The 27,750-nt window shown below is 40.4% G+C and overlaps 1 protein-coding gene across 5 annotated transcripts in view; it reads left to right on the plus strand.

Moving 5' to 3' along the window:
• The window catches only part of NCOA1 (nuclear receptor coactivator 1), a 206,888-nt gene that overhangs the window by 176,957 nt on the left and 2,181 nt on the right, over positions 1 to 27,750 (plus strand). For all 5 annotated transcript variants that reach the window (XM_006147233.3, XM_027771343.1, XM_006147235.3 and 2 more), the window contains exons 16-19: positions 2,101 to 2,503; positions 11,185 to 11,359; positions 18,801 to 18,984; positions 23,373 to 23,462. In XM_006147233.3, coding sequence (XP_006147295.1) covers positions 2,101 to 2,503; positions 11,185 to 11,359; positions 18,801 to 18,984; positions 23,373 to 23,462 — 852 coding nt within the window. The remainder of the gene's footprint in view (positions 1 to 2,100; positions 2,504 to 11,184; positions 11,360 to 18,800; positions 18,985 to 23,372; positions 23,463 to 27,750) is intronic.

Consider the following 27,750-nt stretch of genomic DNA (forward strand, 5'->3'; position numbering starts at 1 on the left):
GACAGAGACAGAAAGTGAGAAATCACCCCCTAGCAGGGATGGCCATGCCACAGTTCCTTCTCTTCCATTCTCCTCTCAGGATCTTGGGCATGCACGCACACACTTCTGATGTGACTTTTAAGCCACCAGGTCCAGGTTTTTAACTGCTGTCGACTGTGTAGGAGTCCGGCAACATAACCATTACACCAACATAACCATTACACCATCTGGTCCCTAATTATTGTCTTTCTAAGTGATAATTTGTTACACATTGGATCCTGGGTTTCTGAATCTTCCTTTTTAAATGATATTTGTATATGTTTCTAATTGCAAAGATAATGCATGTTCATTGTAAACAATTTTGTAAATACAGAAAAGGATAGTGAAAAAATTAAAATCACAATTCATTCATTTAAATAAAGTGGGGAAAATTATCTCAGGAAGAAAAGGGAGAAACTAAGTTTCTATAGTCTAGAAATAGTAAGTTTTTTGGAAATGACAAGGAAAAGATCTCCTAATAATCTAACATCACATAGGGTAGGAATCAGCAAGTTTTTGTTTCTTTGTTTGTTTTGTTTTATTGATTTTTAAGAGGTTTTTGCCGTAGGGGGTGTGTGCTCGCCAGAGAGATAGAGAGACAGAGACAGTGAGAGGGAAACTGAGAAATCATCCCCCAGGGAAGATGGCCACACAACAATCCCTTCTCCTCCATTCTCCCGGGATCTTGGTTGCATGCACACATACTTAGCATGATTTTCAAGCCACTGGGTCCAGATTCAAACCCCAGTTGGCCATGAAGAAGTCCAGAAACCTAACCACTACACCATCTGCTAGCCCTGGGAGTCATCAGTTTATTTTCTTTCACTTCCTCGTGATTTTCATGTTTCTTGTAGCAGTTTTCATGACCTATTTTGTAATACTAGTAGATATGTATAGTTAGGCCTTTGTGTCCATAAGTCTTGCTTTCAAGGACTCAACCAACTGCAGCTGCAGCCACGCCACACCAGCTATTAGGAAAGGGGGAAGAAGTGTCTCCTAAGAGAGAGATGCTGATGAAGTTCATCTGTGTATTTTCCTTTTTGCTTTTATCTGATGCCAAGGTTTCTTATAAGTAACACAGAGATGATGCAAAGTTTGCAGGAGAATGTATATAGTTATATGCAAATACTGTGCCACTGTATAGAAGGCCTTTGAGCATCTGCAAGTTTTGGTATATGCAGAATTCCAGGAACCAATCCCCTACAGATATCAAGAGATGACTGTACTCTCTTTGGCTTTTCTCAGTTCTGTGTGACTTTATTTTTTTCTTTATTCATAATAGAGCTTATGTGCATGAAGATGAGAGAGAAGGATAGAGGCGGGTAGAGGATAATACCCTGCACAGGGGATCTGGTCACACCAAGATCTCCTTTCTCCAGTCTTTTAGCCCATGAGATCTTGGACACAGGTGCACATTCCTGGCATGTTTTAGGCTGGCCAGGCCAGGAACTCAAACCATGATTGCCATGTGGGATCCAGCTTCTCTTTTTTTTTTTTGAGAGGTTTTTCGCTAGAGGCCACGTGCACTCGCCAGACAGACAGAGACATAGAGACAGAAAGCGAGAAATCACCCCCCAGGGGGGATGGTCACGCTGCAATCCCTTCTCCTCCATTCTCCTCTCGGGATCTTGGGCACGTACGCACACGCGCCTGGCGTGAGTTTTAAGCCACCGGGTCCGGAACTCAAACCGCGGTCGACTACGTGGGAGTCCAGCGACATAGCCATTACACTAACTGCTGGTTCCCGGATCCAGCTTCTCTTGAGTAGCATGTGATTGCTGCTCCACGGAGCTGGCCCTCTGTGTGACTTTTCATTGAAAATTTGCATTGAACCAGCTGTAACAGTCAGTTACTATTTCAGCATTTCTCAACTACTTGCACTCTCTAAAGTGAACTTAATTCATTTTCCCTCCTGTGATTACTTAAGAGGTTTTTGTTCTTCTTCTGTTTTAGTATCCTTTGTACACTGATAATTGCTACATATTTCATGGCCCTATGTAAACTAGTAGACTTTAGCTTATAAACTTCCCAAGGTAGGTGGTAATTTTAATTCAATAGTGAGGGTTTTTTTCTCTTTTGCAGCCACCCCTGAATGCTCAGATGTTGGCCCAGCGTCAGCGGGAGTTGTACAGTCAGCAGCACCGACAGAGGCAGCTAATACAGCAGCAAAGAGCCATGCTCATGAGGCAGCAAAGCTTTGGGAACAACCTCCCTCCCTCATCTGGACTGCCAGTTCACATGGGGAACCCCCGCCTTCCTCAGGGTGCACCGCAGCAGTTCCCTTACCCACCTAACTATGGTACAAATCCGGGAACCCCACCTGCCTCTACCAGCCCATTTTCACAGCTGGCAGCAAATCCTGAAGCATCCTTGGCCAGCCGCAACAGCATGGTGAACAGAGGCATGACAGGAAACATGGGAGGACAGTTTGGCACTGGAATCACTCCTCAGATGCAGCAGAATGTCTTCCAGTATCCGGGATCAGGTATGGGCGTCGGAACTTTATGCTGCTTTTCTAAGTCATACCTACAGGCTCAGGTCTCTCTCCTCACCTGTGTTTCCCTTCTCTGACATTGAGGCACCATGCTGAAAGGGAAGACACTGATGTGGAGTCGGGAGATCCGGGCTCCAGACTCAGCTCTTGCCACTAAGTGGCTGAATGGTTTGAGGATTGTCTCTCTTCCATAGTCAAGATGATTAGAGAATCTAGAAGGACCTTCTAACTCAAAAAAATTTAACATATTGAGTGCAAAGCACATTTTAAATTGTTTTTACTTTCTCTCATGGGTCCCTATGAGAATCTAATGAAAGCCCTCCCCAGACAGTAAGTTTTAATACATTAATTCACAGCTCACATATAGTTTTCTCATTATATGGAAGATTTTGTTTTTGGTAGTTCATCTAAGGATAATCAGTCTCCACCAAGTAGCTCAGGCTTCTCACTGGTGTCACAGCTCTAAGGTATTAAGCTTTCGCTGTAATATCAGCTACCTTTCTGGCTTCTAAAAGATTTTTTCCTTTTTTAATCTTTCATTTGTACTATCTGTCTTCCATTCTCTTTATCCTAGGTGATGATAAACTCTTTTTATTTCTCTTCTGTCACTTTGAAATTCTAGTAGGTAGTGACACTAATGCACATTTGATCAATCTACCTTGTTTGATCAAACTTTTATGCAAAATTAACGGACAATTTCTGAAAAAAAAAAGAAATAAATCCCTTGATTATATAAACATAAGAAAAAGGTAAATTTTAAGGCTGCTTAAAAATGAATTTTAATGAGAAAACTGCTGTTTAACCTGAATAAAATGTCAAAGTTCTATAGAGATTTTTGACATGGCAATATACTTATCAGCTTTGACAGGCAAGTCAATTTAGAGTTTCCATTCTGATAGCAACAAGTGCTAAAAAAAAATTTTTAATAATTATTTATTTTTTATTTTATTTATTCATTTACTTATTTTATTTTGACCAGAGAGAGACACAGAGGGAGAGAGAAAGTGAGAAAGCAAGAAACCAGGTCCAGGATTTGAACCATGGTCAGCCATGTGGGAATGTTCAGCACCTTAACCACCACGCCACCTGCTGGTCCCCAAAATTTTTTTAACTATGAAATTAAGTGTCTAAGGAGACTTGTGTCAGAGAGCACCAGAATTCTCTAAAATGCTTTTATCAAAATTACGCCATATCAGTTCGTTTTTGACCTCAAGACAATGAAGTCATCTTTGGCTGGTTTATGTCACTGACATTCTATGTGGGCAAGAAAGGACTATAAATCCATATTTTAATTATGGTTGTCTGGACATGAGTGGCTTTTAAAAGACTTTTATTTCCATGTAGCTTATAATTTCTTTATGCAAAGAATTTGACAAGGCCTTTTCACTTCAGCCTTTAGAAATACTTCCTCCAGCTTTAGAAGACGTGTGTAGTGAGCTTCCCCATCCCTCTTCCAAAATGATAGCTTGGTCAAAACAGCACACAAATATATATATATATATATAATCATTCATTGAGGGAAAAAACTAACTACAGTAAGTCAAACATTAATAAATTCCTTATCAAACTATTCTTCAGACTCTTTTCTCTGAAAAATAAAATAGAAGTGGGATCAGCAGATGACATATTGGTTATATCTCTGGATTCCCACATGGTCTACTGCAATTAGAGTCCTGGACTTAGCAGCTTGAAACTCACAGCAGGTGTGTGTGCATGCATGCCCCAAATCCCGAGGGGAGAATGGAGGACTAGGGATTATGGCATGGCCATCTCCTCAGGGGATGATTTCTCACTTTCTGTTTCTCTGTTCTATCTCTCTGGTGAGCACACATGCCCTATGGCAAAAACCCCTCTTAAAAAAAAAAAAGTAAATATATAAACAAATTAATTAAATTCAATAGAAGTCAATTTTCAGTTATGCACTTTAAAATTTCTCCTCTGGAAAGCCATCGAAGGAGAACTTCATATTCTGTTCCCATTGCTTAGCAAAGCCATGTAGAAAGGCTCAAAGCCCAGTTCTCATAAGGTGGCAGAGATTTCATTCAGAATCGAGGGCCTAATCTTTGCTGCATTGTGTGTCGTCATGGAACATAGGGAGTTGAGGTAAAGACTGGTTAGAGATTCCTTCTTCCCCAGCCACCATGACCACGTGTGTTGCCACCCATCATTTAAATGCCCACTCTGGTATCTAGACTTTTCTTCTAGACCAACTTTTTATTTTGTTTTGTTTTGTTTTGCTTTGTTTTTATAGATTTTTGCCATAGGGCAAGTGTGCTCAATAGAGAGAAAGAAATGAAGAGGAAGGAAAGTGAAAACTCACCCCCCCCGGGGGGTGGGGGCCAGGTAGCCATGCTGCGGCCCCTTCTCCTCTATTCTTCTCTTGAAATTTTGGGCACCCAGGCACATGCAGCCAGTGTGATTTTTAAGCCGCTAGGCGAGACTCAAACCATAGAGTCAATCTTGTGGGATCCACTGCCTTCACCACCACACCACCTGCTGGCTCCCTTAAAACCAACTTTTGTTTGACAAAAATTACTTTTCACAAAATAAGAATATTTTTATAAAGTCAACATTCATATTATAAAATGCAGAAGCTGGGTACAGCTAAGAAAATAGTAATTTCATTCAGTTACAGACTGAAATGAAATGGCAGGGCCAGCAGTTCTTCCATGAACCGCTTCACCATTGTACTGGATAAAGTGTTAGTTTTCCTGGAGAGAATGGTATTTAAAGATGCAGTGTTTTTAATTTTGAGGGAAAAAAACTAACTACAGTAAGCCAAACATTAATAAATTCCTTATCAGACTATTCTTCAGATTCTTTTCTCTTAAAAATAAAATAGAAGTGGGATCAGCAGATGACATATTGGTTTTATCTCTAGATTCCCACATGGTCTACTGCAATTAGAGTCCTAACTCTAAATCATAAACTCATTCCAGTATTAAGAGCAATCTGAGAGAAGGCTTTAAGACCAGGTTTCGGGTTGGCACAAATTCAAGTCCTAGAAAAGTGCCAACCCTTTCAAATCAAGACTTCTTAGAAAAACAAAAAGCTACCATCTCCTTCCCCCAGAGAAACAAAAAACAAACCAACAACAACAACAACAACAACAAAAACAGTGATTATAGCTTAAGGAAATCCAGATGGAAGGACTCTTTGGCCTTTGTTGATTCTGTGCTTCTATTGTCAGTAAATTTGTCCAAAAACTAAATACAAAGCTAAGCTAAATGTTTCCTAACATATTTCAGGGTTTAGCAAACCAAGGTCCATGAGCCCAATCCTACTCGTCTGTTTATATAAATAAAGTTTTCTTGGAACACAGCCATGCTTCCTAGTCTACCCATTAAATTTACTAGTATACCATACTATTATCTATGGGTGGTTTCACACTATAGAATCAGAAGAATTGTCACAGAAACCTTATGGCCTGTAAAACCAAAAATAATATCTGGCCCTTTGCAGAAAATGTTTTGCTGATCTCTATGTTGATTAAGGACAATAAAAGCTAAGGTTGAGTATAGTAGATTTGTTTTACCTTTGCATTGGCATCTTTCAGCTTAATATAAGCCTAAAGTAAATGAAAGGACATGTCAGTAATAGTAACAGCAGAGTATGTTTTATTTCTGAGTATTTCTAGAGTAGTCATATCATGATAATGAATGCACGAGAACAGAATCAGACATTTTTAAATTGTTTTACACTAAGGCAATATTATTCAAAGTAACTATGAAGGAATTTTTTTTTTTTTTAGGTTTTTGCCATAGGCTGCACACGCTCCCCAAAGAGAGACACAGACAGTAAGATGAAAAGTTAGAAATCACCCCCCACCACCACCAAGGAGGGATGGCCACGCTACAGTCCCTTCTCCTGGGATCATGGGCACACTCACATACGCACCAGCATTATTTTCAAGCCACCAAGTCTGGGGTTGAACCATGGTTGGCCGTGTGAGAGTCCAGTGCCTTAACATTATGCCATCTACTTGGCCTTGAAGGAATTTTTTTTATTGTATTTACTTCACAGATTGTTTGAAACCCCTCCAAATACCGCTCTTGTTTTAGTTACAGTAACCACACTAGGCTGTCCACTCTCAGTGATCTCTACTTGTCCATCAGGGACCTCTCCATGCTAATGCTTACACTTTATGTCCAAACCAGATCTCTCCGCTCCTATGTCCAGCACCCTAGTTTCAACTTGTTCATAGCTAGACATGTCAACTCCCCTTCCCCTCCTCCATATGCCAGAGTTACAGCTATAACAAACTTTTCAAGTTCCAAGAAAGAGCACATAGCTTGCTCTTTTGCTTCTAGACGTCTGTACATCCTGTGCCCTTGTCTGAAATGTCTACCATCACCTGTCTCATTTCTATTCCTCCCTCCTTTCATATATCTCTCTTACGGGAAGCCTTCCCTGACACTCCCAATCATAACCACTCACCATCCTGTCTTAGAGCCATTTGTCAACCTACCTGCCTCTTTTTTAATAGCAAGTTCCTAGCATAAGCAAAGGGTGACCTTTTTAATCCTGTCTCTCCAGTGATTACCACAGTGATCTGACAGTGGATAGTAGATGCTTAATGAGACAAAAGACAAGTCATTATATTACCTTACCACTACCAGAACACACTAGAACCAGCAGCTACCGTTCAGTTATATGGAACAAAATTTTCTCCATATATTCTAAGTCAGAATTACTTACCAGAGATTAAATTACATATAGGGAAAGCAGCAAGGAGACAAAACGTGTAGCTTTATCTGTATAATCGTTACCAAAGTAAGTAAACATTTAGTAAAAAGGAAAAAAAAAAACTATAGAAAGTCTGTAGTTAGGTCAGTTTTTACAGATATTTTTAAGTATTTTTTAAAAACAAACTGTGAAAAATAAACAAAATAGAGTAAATTAATTCTGGCTCTGGCCAGATTAACAAAATAAAAGGAGAGCGGGGCTAGCAGATGGCCTGGAGGTGAAGGCAGCTAGATCCCACATGTCTGGCTGAGCATTTCAAGTCCCAGACCTGATGGCTTGAAAAACACTCTGAGCACATGTACATATGTGCCCAAATCCTGAGAGGAGAATGGAGGAAAAGGGATTGCGGCATCGTTATTCCCCCTTTGGGGTCATTTCTCACTTTTCCTCTCTCTCTCTTTCTCTCTCTCTCTTTCTCTCTCTCTCTCTGTCTCTGTTTCTCTAGGGAGCACACTCACCCTATAGCAAAAAGTTGGAGAACAAAATTATACTAACAGTGACAGAACACAGTATAATCAGTAGCATATTACGCAGTTGCATTCAAAAAGAGACACTGAGGACATAGAACATGCTTGTGATAAAACGATAAGGGAAAGAAGCGTGTCACAAATTAATGCACGATTTCATAGAGAAAGGTTTGAAGGAATTATACATGTAGTATAATTTATGTGGGCAAATTATGGCATTCTTTTTTCCTACATCTTTGTAATTCTCTCCCCTGTGTGAAATGAACAAAAACTCAGACAAAGTACATTAAACAACACCAGTTCTTGAGATTGTCCAGGCCATGCTGCAGATTGTGGAGATCCAGCAGCAGCCCAGGTCTCCCTGAAGGCACTGAGGTAGTGGGGCTGGGGGTTGGGAAAGCCCCAGCTTGAGCCCAAGGACGTGAGGCCAGTGAGGTCAGAGCTCCTCAGAGACGGAGGGGGGACAGATAGAGGGTCTTATTTAAGTCTTCAGCTGGGACCTGATCAGCACATGTGTGTGTGTGCGTGCGCACGTGCATACGTGTGTAAATCAAGGCCAGAGGAAACCATCTGAGAAGATCAGAGGGGACAGTCTTTGAATCACACAGGGCCAGTTTCTCTACCTAACCAACCAGAGCAAAAAACTCTCAGTTTCTATGGGGTAGCAAGTAGAATACTCAGAGGTATTTTGCCACTGTAGTGAGGCAAAAAGAGCCTGGACTAAACCCTGCTCTTGTCTCATTAGGCACAAAGCCCCAAACAATTACACTGACACTGTCTGCATGTAAAATAAATATAGTCCAGGTAAAGGATAATAGTTAAAGGAATTTTTAAAAATCTGGCACCTAACAAGATGAAATTCATAAGGCCTGGAATCTGATTTTGAAAACTACCAAGAATGTGGGGCCAGCAGGTGGTGTAGTGGTTAAGGCACTCGACTTCCACATGGCCAACCACTGTTCAAATTCCAGACCCAGCAGCTTGAAACTCAGCCAGACACATGTGCGTGCGTGCCCAAAATCCTAAGACGAGAAGGGATTGCAGTGTGGTCATCCCCATAGTGGGTGATTTCTCACTTTCTCTCTCTCTATGTCTCTCTGGCAAACATACACACCCTATAGCAAAAAAAAGCTCTCTTCAAAACAAAACAAAAAAACTACCAAGCATGCAAAGAAGCAGGAAGATATACCTGTAATGAAGACAAAAATCAGTCCATTGAAAACCGACCCAGAAATTACATAAATCATATGAGTTAGTAGACAGAAACATAAAAGCAATTATAAATCATTAATCTATTCCATGTATTCTAGGAGCTGGAGGAGAGCTTGAGCACATTAAGTAGAGGCATGGAGGATATAAATAAAACCAAAATCAGACTTTTAGAGATAAAAACTACAATGTCTGAGATGAAAAATATAGTAGATGGAATAAATGGCAGGTTAAAAAATACAGAAAAAATTAGCGAACTTAAAAGCTATAACAGTGGAAACTATTCAAAATAAAATCAGAGAGAAAAAGAGACTGAAAAACTGGTAATTCACACCAAATTGATCTCATAATTCAATGCAGTGCCTGTCAGAATTTCAGCATGCTTCTTGGAGAAATTGACAAGCTTAGCCTAATACGTATGTAAAACACCTAGAGTAGCCAAAACAGTTTGAGGAAGAATAAAGATGCATAACTACTCGATTTCAGAGGCTACTCGGAAGTTAAAGCAACCAAGACAACATGATACTGGTACAATTAGAAGTATAGATCACTGGAACAGAATAAAAAGTCCAGAAACAAATCTTTACTTGTATGGTCAGTTTATTTCCAGCATAATTATGTTGATGACTGCTAATAAGCACTGTCCTGAATTAAAAAGGAATAAATTACTGATAAATGCTGTAAAACAGTCAAATCTTGAAAACATTATGCTAAGTGAAAGAAGCCAGACACTGGTGATTAGTAGGGAATGGGTGATGGGGACTCAGTAAAAAAACATTTAACAGATAGCAGAATAGAAAGTTGTCTGTTAAGGATGATGCATGTGGTAACATCTTAGACTTCATTGACATGCACTGCATACATGACTTGAAAAACCATATTGTACACTATAAAGATGTACAGTGATTAAATATAAATAAGAAACCATACACTAAAAGAAAGAAAGAAGCCAGACACAAAAGCCACATATGATTACATTTATATGAAGTTTCCCCCAAAAAGGCAAAGAAACAGAGAGCAGATCTAGGGTTGCCTGGGACTAACGGTGGGAGTGAGAATTGATGACAAATAGGCACAAGGGAATTCTGGGGATGCTGAAATGTCTAAACTGAATCGTGAGATGGTTTCACAACTCTTTAAGATTACTTAAAAAAAAATCACTGAAATGTGCAGTTACAGTGGGTAGATTTCATATTGTATAGATTATACCTTAACTAAGATTTAAAAACACATACACAGAAACCAGTGTAATGGCTATGTCGCTGGACTCCCATGTAGTACGCCATGGTTCAAGTCCCGGACCCAGTGGCTTAAACTCACTCTGGGTGCATGTATGTGCGTGCCCAAGATCCCAAGAGGAGAATGGAAGAGAAGGGACTGCAGCTTTGCCATCCCCTCTGGGGGGTGATTTCTCCCTTTCTATTTCTCTGTCTCTTTCTGTCTTTCTGGCGAGCACACACACCCTATAGCAAAAACCTCTCTGAAACAAGCAAACAAAAAACGCATACACACCAAAGGAAAGGAAAAAGAGCTCACCAAGAAGACTGAGTTCATTTCACACATGTTTTTTATCTTTTCCCCCCTTTCAACTTACTTTAATTACACAATTAGTCTATCTTGTCTGTTCCTATATGTTTTTCAAACTTAAAAATACACATTAGCAAAAAAGAACAGAAGAAATATAATCCATATGCCTGCTATGCAAATCAACACCTTAGTAAATGGAATACATTCTTCTAAACTCCTATGTTTATCTTTCTATTTATACTGAGATTTCTTGTATTTTTTTCAAGAGACTAAATGTTTTTCCTCTGCTCTGTTGAATTAGGTATTTCTTTTATTTTTTAAAAGACTTACTTTGGGGCCAGCAGGTGGCGTGGTATTTAAGGGCACTGACTTTCACATGGCTGACTACAGTTCCAGTCCCAGACCTGACGGCTTGCTTCCTCACTTTCCCTCTCTCTCTTGCTCTGTTAACTAAAATATTATTTTATTTAACTTTATTCATTTATTTATTTAAACTTGACCAGAAAGGGACAGAGCGAGAAAGGCAGGGAAAGTGAGGGAGGAAACTGCCAGGTCTGGGACTCGAACCGTGGTTAGCCATGTGGGAGTCCATTGCCCTTATCCGCCACTTGCCAGCCCCTGATTTAGATATTTCTAAATACAGTGTAAGAGATCTTTTGGTGTTGTTTCCTTTGTGGGGTTAATAAATTTATATTCACATACTTAATTTGTATCATTTTGCAGGAATGGTTCCCCAAGGGGAGGCCAACTTTGCTCCATCTCTAAGTCCTGGGAGCTCCATGGTGCCGATGCCAATCCCTCCTCCTCAGAGTTCTCTGCTCCAGCAAACTCCACCCACTTCTGGGTACCAGTCACCAGATATGAAGGCCTGGCAGCAAGGAGCAATGGGAAACAACAAGTAAGGAAGCGTTTCTTTTTTTTCCCTCTCTTTAAATGTTTATTGTGATTTTCAATTTACATAACTCACTGCACATCTTTGTAGGGTACAGAATGATCTGCAAAGTGTGTGTACAATGTATAATAAATAAATCTAGGATGTTAACATAAGGGAATAGTTCTTATGTATGAGCATCCCTGATCATCTGCAGCCCATGAGGGCGACCATGCTCTCATGAGCTGATTGTTCATAAACTTAGTAGGAGATCATTGGCTACTGCCATGTGCATAATGGATAGAACTGAATTTTATGTTATAGACAAAAAATAGTGAGTTTTAACTCTTTAAAAAATCAGGTCATTCTTCTAAGTGTAAAATGTGTTTATATTGGGTTGTCACGAAAGTCATGATGCATTTTTACATAGAAAAGCATAAAGGGGCCAGCAGATGGCGTAATGGTTATGTCTCTGGACTCCCACGAAGTTGACCATGGTTTGAGTCTCAGACCCAGCAACTTAAAACCCACGCTGGGCATGTGTGCATGGTGCCCAAAATCCCAAGAGGAGAATGGAGAAGGGATTACAGTGATTTCTCACTCTCTGTCTCTCTGTCTCTCTGTCGAGTGCATATGCCCTATAGCAAAAATCTCTCTAAAGAAAAAAATAATAATTTTATTTATATATATATATATATGTGTGTGTGTGTGTGTGTGTGTGTGTGGGTGTGTGTGTGAGAGAGAGAGAGAGAGAGAGAGACTTCGCCTACAACCTGATAGTACAGAAAAGTGATGGGCTCTCAGCCTTTTTTTACTACACCAGCACACCAGAAAAATATGATCAACTCCTGTATTCAGAATTTCCCTGGGACAGATGTATAAATGGATACTTTCAAAAGGCCTCCCTTTATAAGAACACTTAAAAGTCTTAGAAATGTAAAGCAAGAAAGACAAAATGTTAGCATTCTGTGGATCTGAATAACAGATACAAAATTTTCCCTCTTCTCAGTATGTTAGAAAAATTTCATGACAATAGCAGAAGGTTTTAAGGCTTCTTAGGTCATTCGGCCTCACCCCTATCTAAATCTCCATGTTTTCAGTGGCCTTGTCTTACCCATTTTGCCTAGAATTATCTCTTAAAAGCCTTTTTCTTTTTTCCAAATCTTGGCTGCTGAACTTTTCACACATCACTTGAGTTTTATAAGGATTTAATCTGGTGTGTCTTGGTTCTAATGACAGAGAAGCCGTTTGATCTGACAACATAATAAGTAAGGCAGTTAAAGTTGAAAACAGAAGACTATAGTCTCATAAAGTTCATTGAAAGGTGAGAAAGGAAATTTTCCTGGTAGAGAACTGTGTAGCTCTGAGTGACAACCACGTATAGATTAGGTAGAAATGGAGCCATCTCTGTAACACACAAGAGAAGTTTTATCTCCTAATGTGTTCTACTTCCAGCTTCCTAAATTCTCTTTCGATTCCATGGCCCATCACTGTGGTTATTCCCTTAGAGGCTTTCATCCTCCCTTGCTCAGCTATCTGTTGGTTGCACTTGTGCCTAGCAAAACTCTCTCCAATGAACTTCAACTAAAACTCTTGCTTCTTATCTAAACCTAAGCATTGCAGTATGCCTTAAAAAAAAAAAAAGAAAAAAACAGTCATGCTGACAGGTCTCACTTAACCAATTTTTCTGCTCTCCTTACAGTTAGAAGTCTTAGAAGACTGTATCCACTTCCTTTCCTCCTACCCCTTGAAGTAGTCAGGCTTTCATCTCTGCATTGTACCAGAAGTGTTCTTGTCAGGTGGTTAATAGCCTTTACAATGCCAGATGCCATGCTCATCATTAGCATTTGACACATTTAAGTATTTATTCTTCCTTGAAGCCCTTTCTACATTTAGTTTCTTGAACAACTTTCTCTCTTGAGAAACGTGACTCCCCTCCCATTTCTTAGTCTTCTTTGCTGTATTTTCCTCATTTCCCTGACCTCCCTTTGTAGGTGTCATAGTTCATTCCAGGGCCTCTTCCCTGAGTCTGCTTGCTTGCAGGGTTACAACATCCAGTCTTAGCGCTGTAAATGCTGCCCTAGGCTCACAACTCCCAAACTGCAGTCTCCAGCTTCGCCTGCTCCCCTAAACACTGTCTTCTGTATCACTAGCCCAGTCAACATCTCCACTTGGACATCTGAAAGACCTCTCAAAGTTGACATGGACAAAAACTTGTCCTTATCCTTGGAAACCAGCAGTTAGCGTAATGGCTGTGTCGCTGGACTCCCACGTAGTCGACCACGGTTCACGTCCCGGACCCGGTGGTTTAAAACTCACGCTGGGCGCGTGTGCGTGCATGCCCAAGATCCCGAAAGGAGAATGGAGGAGAAGGGATTGCGGCGTGACCATCTCCCCTGGGGGGGGATTTCTCGCTTTCTGTCTCTCTGTCTCTCTCTGTCTGTCTGGCAAGCGCGCCCTATAGCAAAAACCTCTCAAAAAAAAAACAACCTGTCCTTACCTGCTTTCTCTCACTCAGTGAATTACAAGGCCTTTCTTTTTTTTCTTCCTGACTTTAGGGTATGTGCACTTTGCCAGAAAGAGACAGAAAAAGAGGGAAAGTGAGAGATCACCTCCTAAGGGGGAATGGCCACACCACAATCCCTTTTCTTCCTTTCTAGGCATGAACGCACATGTACCCATTGCATTTTCCAAACCGCTGGGTCAAGGACTCGAAGAGCACACTCAGCCATGTGGGATCCTGCTCCCTTAACTACCACGTAGCCTGGCTTGCCCCTCAATGCCATTCTTCCTGTTGCTCAGAAGAAAAACGTTTTCTCTTTCTCTCACATCTCCCATCAAACACATTGGCAAACCACATCAGTTTCTTAGCAACTTTCCCTTCTTACCTATTCCCCTTGAGCACTGTAGTGTAAGCCACCATCTTTCTCCTGGACCATTGCAGGAGCCTCCTCTCTCCCTGCTTCCACTCTTGCTCCATTGTAGCTTAAATCTCTGCATGCCAGCCAGATTGATGGCTTCTAAAAAATGAGGCAGTGTGTCAGGCCTTTCCTCAGAACTGTCCAGTCACTTCCCAACTTACTCAGAACAAACTCAGGCCTCCAAAACCCCAGTCATCCTACTGCCGCGTCCCTCTCTGACCTCATCTGCTGTTCTCATCACTCTCTGCTGCGCTGGCTTCTGTTTATTCTTCTGTTCCTCACATGTGCCAAGTACACCGCAAACTCAGGACCTGTGCATTTTTCAGTCCCTCTGCCGGACTGGTCTTTCCTCAGGAGCTGTGTGGTTTGCTCTCACCCTTCAAGTCCTTCACTCCTTGAACATCCCTGATGCCATTTCCCTCACCATTGTTTCTGGAAGGGATCCCGGCTCCTCCTTTCCACCAGCATATGCTGAGTCTGTTTATGGCCTGTCTCCTCCAGCTAGGGCAGCACCTCAGCACAAGGACTGTGTTTTTGTTTACTGTGTCTCCATCCTCTAAAACAGGTGGACACTTCATGGTCATCTTTTCAGTAAATGTGTATAAAGACTTCCTTTTCCTGAGTCAGTTTTCAAATTCAGATTGAAATGCAGGTGTGGGTTTTTGTTGTGTTTTAGTAGTTTCTGTGAACTCTAACTTTTCCAAATCATTTGGTAAAGAAAGTAATGACTACCGACTGTGAATGTTCACATTGCTCATTTAGTTCATGTGTAGAAGTTTATTAGTCGACATAAGCTCTGTACCAGGAGACTTCAAAAATTTAAGAGAAATGGAATTGAAGTATGAGTTTTATTTTGCCACAGAAAAGAAAAATCCACGCATAGTGTTTTTTTGTAGTACACATTTTCCACGAACATTTGGAGACTTTTTGTAATTAGCATAGGTGCTAATAGAGATGGTGACCGTAGACTATCTCTAGCACACCATGCAAGATTCTACAAGGAGTGAGTAGGTTGAAGAGAATTAAACATGAAACAGTTAGAGAATCCTTAAGTAGAATGATGTCATAGAGTTCAGAGACAGTGTAATGTGATTCTTTTTCATTATCTCTGTGGTGGAGAGAAAGAAAGGCTTTAAACCCAACCTCTGTGTCCTGAAACTGGACAGTGTTTCAGTGTCACTGGCCTAACAGAGTCCCAGTGCTTATTAGCATTTGAAAGGCTAAGAGGTCCTGTCCTTTAACTGTTGTTTTTCAGAGACTCCTCCCATTTGTTAATGCCTGCAATACTTATGGAACCCACTTTGGGCCAGAGTCTTCATCTTTCTCTTGTTTACTCCCTGATTTAGAGGCTAAGTATCTGGTGCTTACTCTGGGAGAACTGTAGTAACTGCCAGGAGGAGGCAGGAGAGCAGTGAGGGGTCCTGGGAGCCCTGTGGTCAGGTGCTAATGAGCACCACTGTCCTTTCCAGGACCTGGGACTGTGACTGAGGTGGCAGGAGAGCTTGGTTTTCTTCCGTCGATGAAAGAAGGGCTGAAAGAAAACTATTGGCAGGAACAGTTTGAAAGAACTTTAGCTAATATACAGTCCCAAGTATAAATGTGAAGGGAAATTGAGCCCTAACTTCTTTTCAGTGAGCATGACATCACTGCAGTCCTTGGAGCTTCTGCAGCCATTAACTTCCACAGCCCTGCTCCTTCACAGAGCTGATTTATATATCAGTTGACAAATGAGCATTGTCCAAGGCAGAATGTTCTCATTAGAAAATGGGCGTAGATTAATAGGTTTTCCCCCTTACCTTTAGCTGTGGGGACACTGCCCCGCAAGCTACATACTGTGCAGACATTAATGATCCACAAAGCATTATTGACCATTTCCTTGGCATGTAATTTTCTGTGGGCATTTGTATTTTATATTTACTTGGGAGAAATTTTACAACTTTTCTTTGGACATGATGCATAGCTGTTTCTCAGACTGTTAATTTCAATGTGATTACCTTAATCGACTGGAAGCTATAAATATCTGAACATTGTACTTACCGCCTGAGAACTAGCCAGGAATAGATTAGCCATTGCTAGGGAGAATGATTTTTTAAATCAAATTTTCATATTTCACATCAAAATAGGTAGAATTTTACCAGCAGCTTGTTAACAATTGATATAGAATCTTAAAACATTAGTGTTTTGTAGAAGTTATGTGAGACAAAATTTATATCGCTTTCTTTTAGATATGTATGTCTATAAAACTGAGAAGTTTTAGGGTTCAAATATAAAGTTTCAAGTTGGATTTACTTGGAGTTTATTCCATACTGTTCTGCCTACTGATAGAAACAGAGACCCTTGGGGACCAGCAGTTAGTGTAATGGCTATGTTGCTGGTTTCCCATGTAGTCGCCTGTGGTTCGCGTCCCGGACCCGGTGGCTTAAAACTCATGCCGGGCACATGTGTGTGCATGCCCAAGATCCTGAGAGAATGGAGGAGAAGGGATTGTGGCGTGGCCATCCCCCCTGGGGGGTGATTTCTCGCTTTCTGTCTCTGTCTGTCTGGCGAGTGCACGTGCCCGATCACAAAAACCTCTCCAAAAAAAAAAAAGAAACTGAGACCTTTGGTATAACCATAGTCCCCATAGTCCAGAACTTGGCCATGAAGAAAGAAGTCAGTAAAAACAAGCCCTCTGAAAACATACTGCCTGCTTTTCTGTTTTTGCTTCTGAGAAAAGATAAGATGCTATATTCTTTTTTTTTCCCTAAGGGTTTTGCTATAGGGTCCATGTGTATGCTAGAGAGAGACAGCGAGAGGGAAAGTGAGAAATTATCCTAGGGGGAATGACCATGCCACAATCCCTTCTTCTCCATTCTCCTGGCATTTTGCCAGCAGATCCTGGTTTCAAACTGCAGTCAGCCATATGAAAGTTGAGTGCTTTAGCTGCCACGCCACCTGCTGGCCTCCCTATGTTCATGCCTGAGGAGACTATTGATGTTTCTAATAACATTAAATTTGCCAAATAAAAACATCTGGTTGTATATATTTAGTCTCTTAGTTTATATTAATAGCATATTGAAAGCAGCCAGCAGCTGAAATTTAGAAAAGTGACAACAAGCTATAGGACATTAAATAAAGGCTCTCAAATTTCAAATTGCAGAAATGACATAACTACACCTTTCTACTGTACCTACCCCCGGAAAATACCATTCACTAGGACTGGAGTAAGACCTAGAAGTCTCAGTGTCATGGAATTCACTTGTAAATAGCTCCTGGAGTAACCTTAAAAAAAAAATAAAGTTGACATAGATACAGTAAAATTTAGAAATAAGAATAAAATCTGAACCCATCAGTTGAGAGCACTAAATAATAATAACCATGTCTAAAATTCACTCATTCATCAGATATTTAACTGAGTGCCTACATTACTAATGTCACTTAATAGAGATAACGACTAAGTGGAACAAGATGTCACCATTCCCAAGTGTTAAGTGAAAGATGTGTAATTACAGTATAATATTGCTATCCTTGAATCATTCATTCCTTTCTTAATTCTATTTTTAAATATTTATTTATTTTATTTAACTTTGTTTATTATCATTATTTTTTAATTTGATCAAAGCGGGGATGGGGGGGAAGCAAGCCGCCAGGTCCAGGACTGGAACCATAGTCGGCCATGAGGGAGTCCAGGGCCTTAACCACCATGCCATCTACTGGCCCCCTTGTTAATTCTTTCAACAAACATATATTGAAGTATGTGTGTGTATATGTATGTATGTAGGTATATATGTGTGTGTATATGTATGTAGGTAGGTATGTGTGTGTATATGTATGTATGTAGGTATATATGTGTGTGTATATGTATGTAGGTAGGTATGTGTGTGTATATGTATGTATGTAGGTATATGTGTGTGTATTTGTATGTATGTAGGTATATGTGTGTGTATTTGTATGTATGTAGGTATATGTGTGTGTATTTGTATGTATGTAGGTATATGTGTGTGTATTTGTATGTATGTAGGTATATGTGTGTGTATTTGTATGTATGTAGGTATATGTGTGTGTATTTGTATGTATGTAGGTATATGTGTGTGTATATGTATGTATGTAGGTATGTAGGTATATGTGTGTGTGTAGGTATATGTGTGTGTATATATATATATCCCACAAACATTTTGCTTAAACAGGGTCTCCTCTGTTTAAGGAGATAAAATAGTGTGGTAAATTCTAGAACGGTTTTGATTATTAAGTGGGTAAACTTCAGTTACCTGAAAGATTTATTGTGTGGAAAACTTCCTTTATTAATTATTCAGGTATTTGACACTTAGCATCTCTGATATTGGGCCAGATAATTGTAACTTAAAATGAGTTCTTTTTATTATTAAACCCCTTAGGCTGATTTCAAAATGTATCTGAATTATATTTAATCCTTATATGTTATAATAAGACACATGTAACAAAGAACATAAAATAGCCTTATTTGGAATTCTGTCTAATAAGCTAGGTACAGAATGCAGTCAATTGCTCTTGATCAGTGGATGTAATCTGGATTGTCTTTGAGTTAACAGTGTGTTCAGTCAAGCTGTCCAGAACCAGCCTGCACCTGCGCAGCCAGGAGTGTACAACAACATGAGCATCACCGTGTCCATGGCCGGTGGGAACACAAACGTTCAGAACATGAACCCGATGATGGGCCAGATGCAGATGAGCTCTTTGCAGATGCCAGGAATGAACGCTGTGTGCCCCGAGCAGGTAAGCGGCACAGCTGGCACGCTCGTTACACATGCACACCACACCACAGTTCATTACTCCAAGGAAAGTCAGGTATGTTGACAGTTACTTATGAGAAATAACCACACTGCTTTATTCTTTCCTGCTGTCTTTTGATAATTATTGGCCCTTAAAATGAAGTGGAAATTTTTAAAAATTATTATTTATTTATTTAATTTGTTGTTATTTCTTTCACCAGAGAGAGAAAGGGACAATGAGAAAGCAAGCCACCAGGTCTGGAGCTCGAACCACGGTCGACCATGTGGGAGTCTAGCACTATAACCACTGTGTCAGCTGCTGGCCCACAAGTAGAAATTTTTGACAGACTATACAAACGAGATTTTAATCTCCTGAGATTTTAGTGTTTTAGACTTATTGTGAAATGTCACATACAGTAAATTGGCATGGAATACCCCTTTATATTCTGAACACATTTTCCTCCTTTCTCTCTTTTAATTCAGCAAGGATTCATTCAGCACTTACTAAGTACAAACGTAGTTCTATGAGACACTCATCTGTACCAGTTGAGTGACGCGGCATGAGCAGTCAGGCCAATAACAGAACAAAACAGTGCGTGCTGCCAAGTGCTTCGAGTTTATCCTCAAACCTCCCACAGGTCTCCAGGAGAGAATGACTACTTTCAGAGTGATTGTTTTTAATCATTATTTAATTTTATTTATTACTTTAATTTTTTAATTTGCTATAGGGCACATGCACTCACCAGAGAGAGACAGAGAAGAAAGGAAAGAGAGAAAGCAAGCCACCAGGTCTGGGACTCAAACCACGGTTGGCCATGTGAGAGTCCAGCACCTTACCTCCATACCACCTGCTGGCCTCTCAGACTGATACTTAAGAGGCTCATTGGGGTAACTCTCTGTAGCTGCTGTTCACGTTATTCAGATCAACAACCACAAAATATCAGTATACTGTGAAGACTAGACTATTACCATGTAGCCATAATTTGTAGTGAGTCTTAAAAATATATAGACACTAATTACTTTTTGTGTAGAATTCTTTTATTATGTAATTTTTAAAAATCCTTAGTCTCATCAGGTGTTACACAGCAAGTTTAAATAGTTTAGCAAGTAAAAAAGAACCAACAATATAGTGATTCATATCTTATAGCAAATTAAAAGAACTAAATAAAATTGTTTCTTGACTTTGCATTATCTGTTTTTATTCAGGTATTAGAACTACTCACTATCTCCATTAAAATAAAGTAATAGGGGTGGCAAGTGGCATGGTGGTTGAGGTGCTAGACTCCCACAAGGCTAACCACAGTTCAAGTCCTGGACCTGGCAGCTTGCTTTCTCACTTACCCTCTCTCTCTCTGGTCAAGTAAAAAAATAATAATAAAAAATTAAATAATTCTAAAAATAATAATAATACAGTAATAAAAAATGAAATTAATTGGGGCCAACAGCTGGCATAGTGGTTAGAGCACTAGACTCCCACATGGCCCACCGTGGTTTGAGTCCCAGACCTGGTAGCTTGCTTTCTAACTTTTTCTCTCTCTCTTGCTCTCTCTCTCTTTGGTGAGGACATATGCCCTACAGCATATTTTAAAAATAGTAATAAAAAAAAGTAATAATAATAAGTAAAAAATGTTTAAGGAAATTAATTTAGTAAAAACATTCTATTTAAAGTGGGTTTCTTACAGGGAACCAGCAGTTAGCGTAGTAATGGCTATGTCGCTGGACTCCCACGTAGTCGACCGCGGTTCGTGTCCCGGACCCGGTGGCTTAGAACTCACGCCGGGCGCGTGTGCGTGCGTGCCCAAGATCCCGAGAGGAGAATGGAGGAGAAGGGATTGCGGCGTGACCACCCCCCCGGGGGGTGATTTCTCACTTTCTGTCTCTATGTCTTTCTCTGTCTGTCTGGCGAGCGCACGCGCCCTACAGGGAAAATCTCTCAAAAAAAAGAAAAAAGAAAAAAAAAAGTGGGTTTCTTACAGAGTTAGGTCTCACTTTTTTATTCAACTCAATAATCTCTATGCATTAATTGGAATAGTTACATTTAATATAGTTATTGCTATGGTTGGATTTAAATACCTTATTTATTTTCTCTTTGTCTCACCCTTTACCTTATTTTTTTGTTTAATTAAATTTTTTAAAGTTTGCTTATTTCTTTTTTTTTTTTTGGAGAGGTTTTTTTCGCTATAGGGCGCATGCGCTCGCCAGACAGACAAAGAGAGACAGAGAGACAGAAAGCGAGAAATCACCCCCGAGGGGGGATGGTCACGCCACAATCCCTTTTCCTCCATTCTCCTCTCGGGATCTTGGGCACGCACGCACATGCTTCCCGGCGTGAGTTCTAAGCCACCGGGTCCGGGACGCGAACCGCGGTCGACTACATGGGAGTCCAGCGACATTGCCATTACGCTAACTGCTGGTTCCCAAGTTTGTTTATTTCTTTCATGAGAGAAACAGACAGGCACCCTCCACAGGGTCTTACCTCACAGTCTTCCTCCCAGCATTCCCGGTCAGCTAGGATCCCAGGCATGCGGAAGCACACCCAGTGATATCACCTCATGGATCGTATACGAACGTCACAACAGTGTATTTCTGTTTCTCTTTTCCCATTCTACTGTAGTCATATATATGTTCTGTTTAGATATGTCATATACCCCACAGTACATTGGTTTTTTTTTTCTTTAAATTGTCACTTACATTTGGCTTTTTTTTGTTTTTCTTTTTCATTTAAATAAGAAGTTTTTTATATTTACCATGCCATAGTCACTTGTAGTTTTCTTCATTCTAGTTCGACATTTCCACCTGGTATCGTTTTCCTTCTGCCTGGAGATCCTCCTTTAGTATTTTTTCAGTGCAGGTCTGCTGCTGCCAATGCTTCTAACTTTTCTGCGTCTGAATAAATCTACATTTCATGTTCATCATTGACAATTCTTTTCCCTGAATTCTAGGTTGGTACTTTTTAACTTTCAGTGCTTTCAGGTTGTTGCTCCACTGCAGTTTTTCTGATGAGGTATCCGCTGTCATTTTTATCTTTGTTCCTCTGTGATTGGTTCTCTTCCTTCCCTAGCTGATTTTAAGACTTTTCTCTTTCCTGTTAGTTTTAAGCCATTTGATGAGGATATGCTTTGATGTAGTTTTCTTCTTGTTTATAGTTCTTGGAGCTTATTGAACTTTTTAATTTATGAGCATATAATTTTCATCAAATTTTGAAAAATGTTGATTATTATTTTTTCAACTATTTTTCACCCCCTACCCCCCACACGTACTCTCCTTTTATTTGGAGACTCCAGTTACACTGTAGTAGGCCACTTGAAGTTGTCTCTCCATTCACCGATTTGAATTTGAAGACATTTTTATGGAGTAGGGTAGGGTTCAGTCACTGTTTCTATGTGTTTAATTTTAGATAGTTTCTGTTGCTTTAGTTAAAGGATTCTTTTCTTTTGTGATGTCTATTAATTTTATCCAGTACACTTTTTATCTTAAACATTACAATTTTGTATCTGAAAGTTGATCTGGATCTTTATATCTTCCATATATTCAACATAGCCTTTCCTAGCAGTTCTGTGATATTCTGCCCTGTGGATTCCAGCCACATCCCATCAGTGCAGGGAGCCCACAGCCTCTGCCCGTGCTCCCCGACCCTGTGCTGCACCCTGGAAATGTCTGCTGGGTTATCACTGCAGTAGAGACTCCTCGGTAGTTTCCTTTACTGCCCTTGTCCACTGTCTCGAGTGCCTGAGTTTCACCGTTTAGTTTTGGTTTTTCAAGACAGGTCTTGCTATTATGCCCAGGCTGTCCTCAAACTCACGCTCCTCCTGCCTCAGCTTCCGGAGTAGCTGGGTTTATAAGCACGTGACGTGACCAGCTCTGTTTCACATGTTTTGTCCGGGGTTTTTTTTTTTTTTAAGCTCATTTAGATAGGAGGATAACTATCCTGACTTCTGACTTCTAACAACACAGTAAATTGCTAAGCTTTTATTTTTGCTGTCCTCCCACTACTCTTTTGTCATGAGATTCTTTTTCAGTAAGATTTGAGTTTCACCGTTTAGTTTTGGTTTTTCAAGACAGGTCTTGCTATTATGCCCAGGCTGTCCTCAAACTCACGCTCCTCCTGCCTCAGCTTCCGGAGTAGCTGGGTTTATAAGCACGTGACGTGACCAGCTCTGTTTCACATGTTTTGTCCGGGTTTTTTTTTTTTTTTTAAGCTCATTTAGATAGGAGGATAACTATCCTGACTTCTGACTTCTAACAACACAGTAAATTGCTAAGCTTTTATTTTTGCTGTCCTCCCACTACTCTTTTGTCATGAGATTCTTTTTCAGTAAGATTGTTTTCCACTGAAAATTTGGCCTTCAACTTAAATTAGGTTGTAATTTGTTTTGTATTTACCTTTAATAGATAAATGATTCAGCACTGAGACACACAGGCCTGTACTGCAACCAGCTCTCCTCCACTGACCTTCTCAAAACAGAAGCAGATGGAACCCAGGTCAGTAAGAAAATAAAGCCCAGAGCCATCCATGTGTTCCACATACAGAGGACATCACATAGCATCCTGGTTAATAGCCTGACCGTGGGGGTCGGAACTGGGTGTGAGACCTGCCTCTACCCTTAGCTCTATCCTCATGGACATGTGTTGAAACTTCACTGAGCTGCTGTATAACCCACAGAGCTAACGCGATTCCTGCTCGTAGGATTGTCGAGAAAGTTAAATAATGTAAACTTTCAGAAGGTTTAACTCAATGTTTATAGTATAAAGCGATCACAAATGGCGGCCACTAATTGTTATTTTGTAAATAAACACAGCACTAAAACATTCATCTGTAATCACATCTAGAAGAGCTCAGTTAAGTTCAGACAGATGGGAGTGCCTGCTGTGTTCCCTGCTTTCTGAGAAGTTTGTTTCAAAACAGCATAAACTGCATGGAGGGCCACTTCCTTTTATTAACCTAAATTTAGAAATTCTGGAGGTTTTCATTCTCTTTGGTAACTTTGGCTTAATCTTTATTCTCTCAATAAGCATTTTTTTAAACATAGGCATCATGCTACAGTTGAAATAGACACATAAGATATATTCCTATCTGTTAGGTGAACTGTGGGGAAGAGTGAGGGAAGGGAGTTTGGTTTGTAAAGTGCTTATGACCTGCCAGGAGGGTGCTAGGTATTGCAGGTTTGTCTCCTTAGCTTCCCTGTAACCTCGTGAAGGGGATAGTATTCCTTTTCTTCACAGATGAAGAAACCGTACCTGAGAAAGTTTAACTACATGCTCTGTTCACAAAGCTAGAAAGAGGAAGAGCTGAGGTTCAGGCCCAGGCTTTCAACACCAAAGCTGTGCTGCCTCTCCATACCACTTAGGGCTTATAAAACGTACAGACGTGTGCACAGAAATTGTCAGGATTGGAGAAGGAAAATGGTCAGATTTATGTTGTAAATGACAAGAGCCGTAAGCATTCACAGAAAAGAGAAATTCCTGAGATGGTTGGGAGAGCATTTACATAGGGGATGGAAGTGAACTGGGCCTTGGAGAAAGTTTGGATAGTCACTGGAGGCCAGTGCAGGGGGTGGATTTAGACACAGTTACAGAGAGGTAGTCACATCTTAGCATACTCCTGCTATATCAAATCCACTGACAGGGAAGGATTCATAATAAGATAATCATACGGGGACCAGCAAGTGGTATGGTGGTTGGGGTGCTGAACTCCCACATGTTCAACTGCAGTTCGAGTCCCAGACCTGGTGGCTTACTGTCTCAATTTCTGTGTGTGTCTCTCTCTCTGGTGAGTGCACATATCCTATAGCAAATTAAAAATAAAAATAATAAATTAATTCTTTTAACAAAATACATCGTAGGAATTAAAATTGATAAAGTAGATTAGAGCAAATTTTGAGAAGCTTTGAATGCTACACTAAAGAATTTATATTTAGGGGCCAACAAGTGATGTGGTCATTAAGGCACTGGATTTCCACATTTGCAACTGTGGTTCAAGTCCTGAACCTGGCTACTTGCTTTCTCACTTTCCCTTTCTCTCTCTGGTCAAAATAAAATAATAATAATAACAAATGGAAATAAATAAATAATTATTTAAAGGGGGGAGAGAAAAAATTTATATTTAATCCTACAAACAGATAGTCATCCCTGAAGAGGAGTAATCAAAAATTCTGGTCTAGGACCTGCCTGTGCTGTGGTGGTTGAGGCTGCTTGATCTCATCGGACTGACTTAGAGTTCCAGTCCCATACCCGGCAGTGGTGGTTGAGGTTGCTTGATCTCATCGGACTGACTTAGGGTTCCAGTCCCATACCCGGCAGTGGTGGTTGAGGTTGCTTGATCTCATCGGACTGACTTAGGGTTCCAGCCCCATACCCGGCAGTGGTGGTTGAGGTTGCTTGATCTCATCGGACTGACTTAGGGGTTCCAGCCCCATACCCGGCAGCTTGAGAAACACCTTGGATACATGTGTGCCCAGAATCCCCAAAGGAAAAACGGAGAAGGGATTGCAGCGTGGCCATCCCCATAGGGGGTACTTTCTCACTTTTTCTCCCTCTTTCTTTCCCTCCGTCTCCAACAACAGATTGTACTCTCTGGCAATTTTTTTAAGTGCTAGTTGAGACTTTATCCTGGGGTAGAGGAAGTGAAGGAAGGCACGCTGGGCCGCTCACTCCAGGGAGAGGGATCATCTGGGAGGCTGTGTTCCTATTGCAGCATTAGGGAATATTGGGTCGTTGAAAAAGTCATGATGCATCTTTGCATGGAAAAACCACGTCATGACTTTTCTGGTGGCCCAATAGGATCTGATTCCTGTGAGGGTAAAGAGGGGACATTTTGTGATGGGGAAAATGAAGAGTCTTCAAGCAAAACCACCAAGTGTTAAAGTCCTGGAGCCCTAGGAATTTGAAGTGAAGTAAAACTATGCTGGGGAATATTCAGGACTGAGACTTGGCTCTCACACCACCCTGTGCGCCGGGCAGGTCTTAAGCTATGGCCATCGGAGACGTCCTTGCAGGTCCAGCCTAAGGCCCTGCTGTTTTTAAGTAACAGTTCAAAATGGCTGAAATGTGCTCTAGGGTTTGAGTTTGGTTATCCTTTTAATTTTTTTTTTGTTTGTTTAATTTCAAAAATAAACTTTTTTTTTTTAAAAAAAACTTTTCTATTTGAAGAAACAGAGCTTTCTCTGTAGTTTGTTTTATCGTGCCTTTGTGAAATGTTTTTTAAATATTTGGAGACAAAAATACCTTCTGCTGTGCCCCAATATTTCAAATGTAGAGACATGAAATTTTGTATGCTGAATTTTTTTTTTAATCAGCGCCTAAAACACACTATAGTTTGTGCTCATGCAAAGTTTCAGTAGCAGAATCTTCTGTCTGCTATAGCCCATCATGAAATGTCTGTTTGCTCCAATGTTTTTGTATTAGTCAGACAGAAGCTGGGGCTTGAGTTACATAGAGGGAGAGACACAAGTACAGAAAAGGAGAAGAGGACAGGAAGCCGGCTGTCCTGAGGAGCTGGGATGGAGGGGGAGCAAGAGAGGAGAGAACAGAGAGATCATGGGGGATGGAGAAGCAGGGGGAGGCCGAAAGGCTGCTGTGGACCTGGGAGGCCAGGAAAGCTCAGGCTTGTGGCTGGGAGTGGCACTAGGGCAGCTGGAGAGAATAGAGGAGGGTAGCAAATGGGAGCACAGGGGGACAGAGCTGGAATTAGGGAGCTGGAAAGAGGAGGGGGAAAACGACGCTGATCTAACCAGAGATTTAATTCACCTGGCACACAGAAACCCATTTCATAGCTGTCTGCTCTCGGAGAGGGAGTAGAGTGGGGATGTAAGTAGATTAAGATAAGAGACTAGAGGCTAGACTGATGAAATTTGATGATCAAGACATTTGACATTTGGCCAATGAAGGTTGATGGAAAACAACTTTTATTCTTTTAAGGTAGAAAAGTTTTCAGGAAAGCTGAGTGTAATTGGCATAAATTAGTGATGAATGATCAAGAAAGTACATCAGTAATCTAAAATACTTTATAAACCCATTAAACATAAAGCACAAGGTTGCCAAAAGTGTGAGACACTTAGATGCATTTAGATGCCTTAGAAGAAGGCATCTTTTACCGTTCTTGGTCTGGAACATTTATAAATGTGATACTGACCTTAATCAGTTCTACAAATGACTTTTTAATAATGCTGGTGGGAAAAACTAACTTCTGGCTCTGTTTTTCCAGTAGAAAAATGCTAAAACTATGCAACTTTAGTCTTCTTTAAGGAATATATATGTATTATTACTGAAAGTAGTTAAAGGGAAAATTCACACTGTTCTCAGCTAGTAGATCTATCGTTATTTTTAGCTCAAGTGTTTAAATGGATTATCTATCAGAAAAAAAAGTCAATTGCAAATTATTCTGCTGATATTTTGCTTTCATTCTAAGGCCAGTGTGTGACAGAGCAACATGATAGCCTATTTAAATACTACACCAATCTCCTGGGCATTAACCATTTATGCCAGTGCCCTTTTGTGGAGTTGTGGTGGTTTCCTTTTGCTAATACTGGGGTAATGCCCTTAATTTTTCAGTGACATCATAGAGATTTTTTTTTTTTAATCATCCCTAGAATGCTTTTAAGCCAGTTTCCTAAGTAGCATGCATTTTTTGAAAACCCACCACTCAGCCTCTGAAACTGGGCTTTTCCCAATCTTCGCAATCTTAGCAATGACACTTTCAGTATTGATGGCAACCCTGTATGAGGCGTGACCATTCCAATTTTGATTTTATTTTTAAAGTGTGAACTTTCCA

Source organism: Tupaia chinensis, unplaced genomic scaffold, assembly GCF_000334495.1.
Source record: "Tupaia chinensis unplaced genomic scaffold, TupChi_1.0 Scaffold000207_1, whole genome shotgun sequence".
Classification (NCBI taxonomy): Eukaryota; Metazoa; Chordata; class Mammalia; order Scandentia; family Tupaiidae; genus Tupaia; species Tupaia belangeri.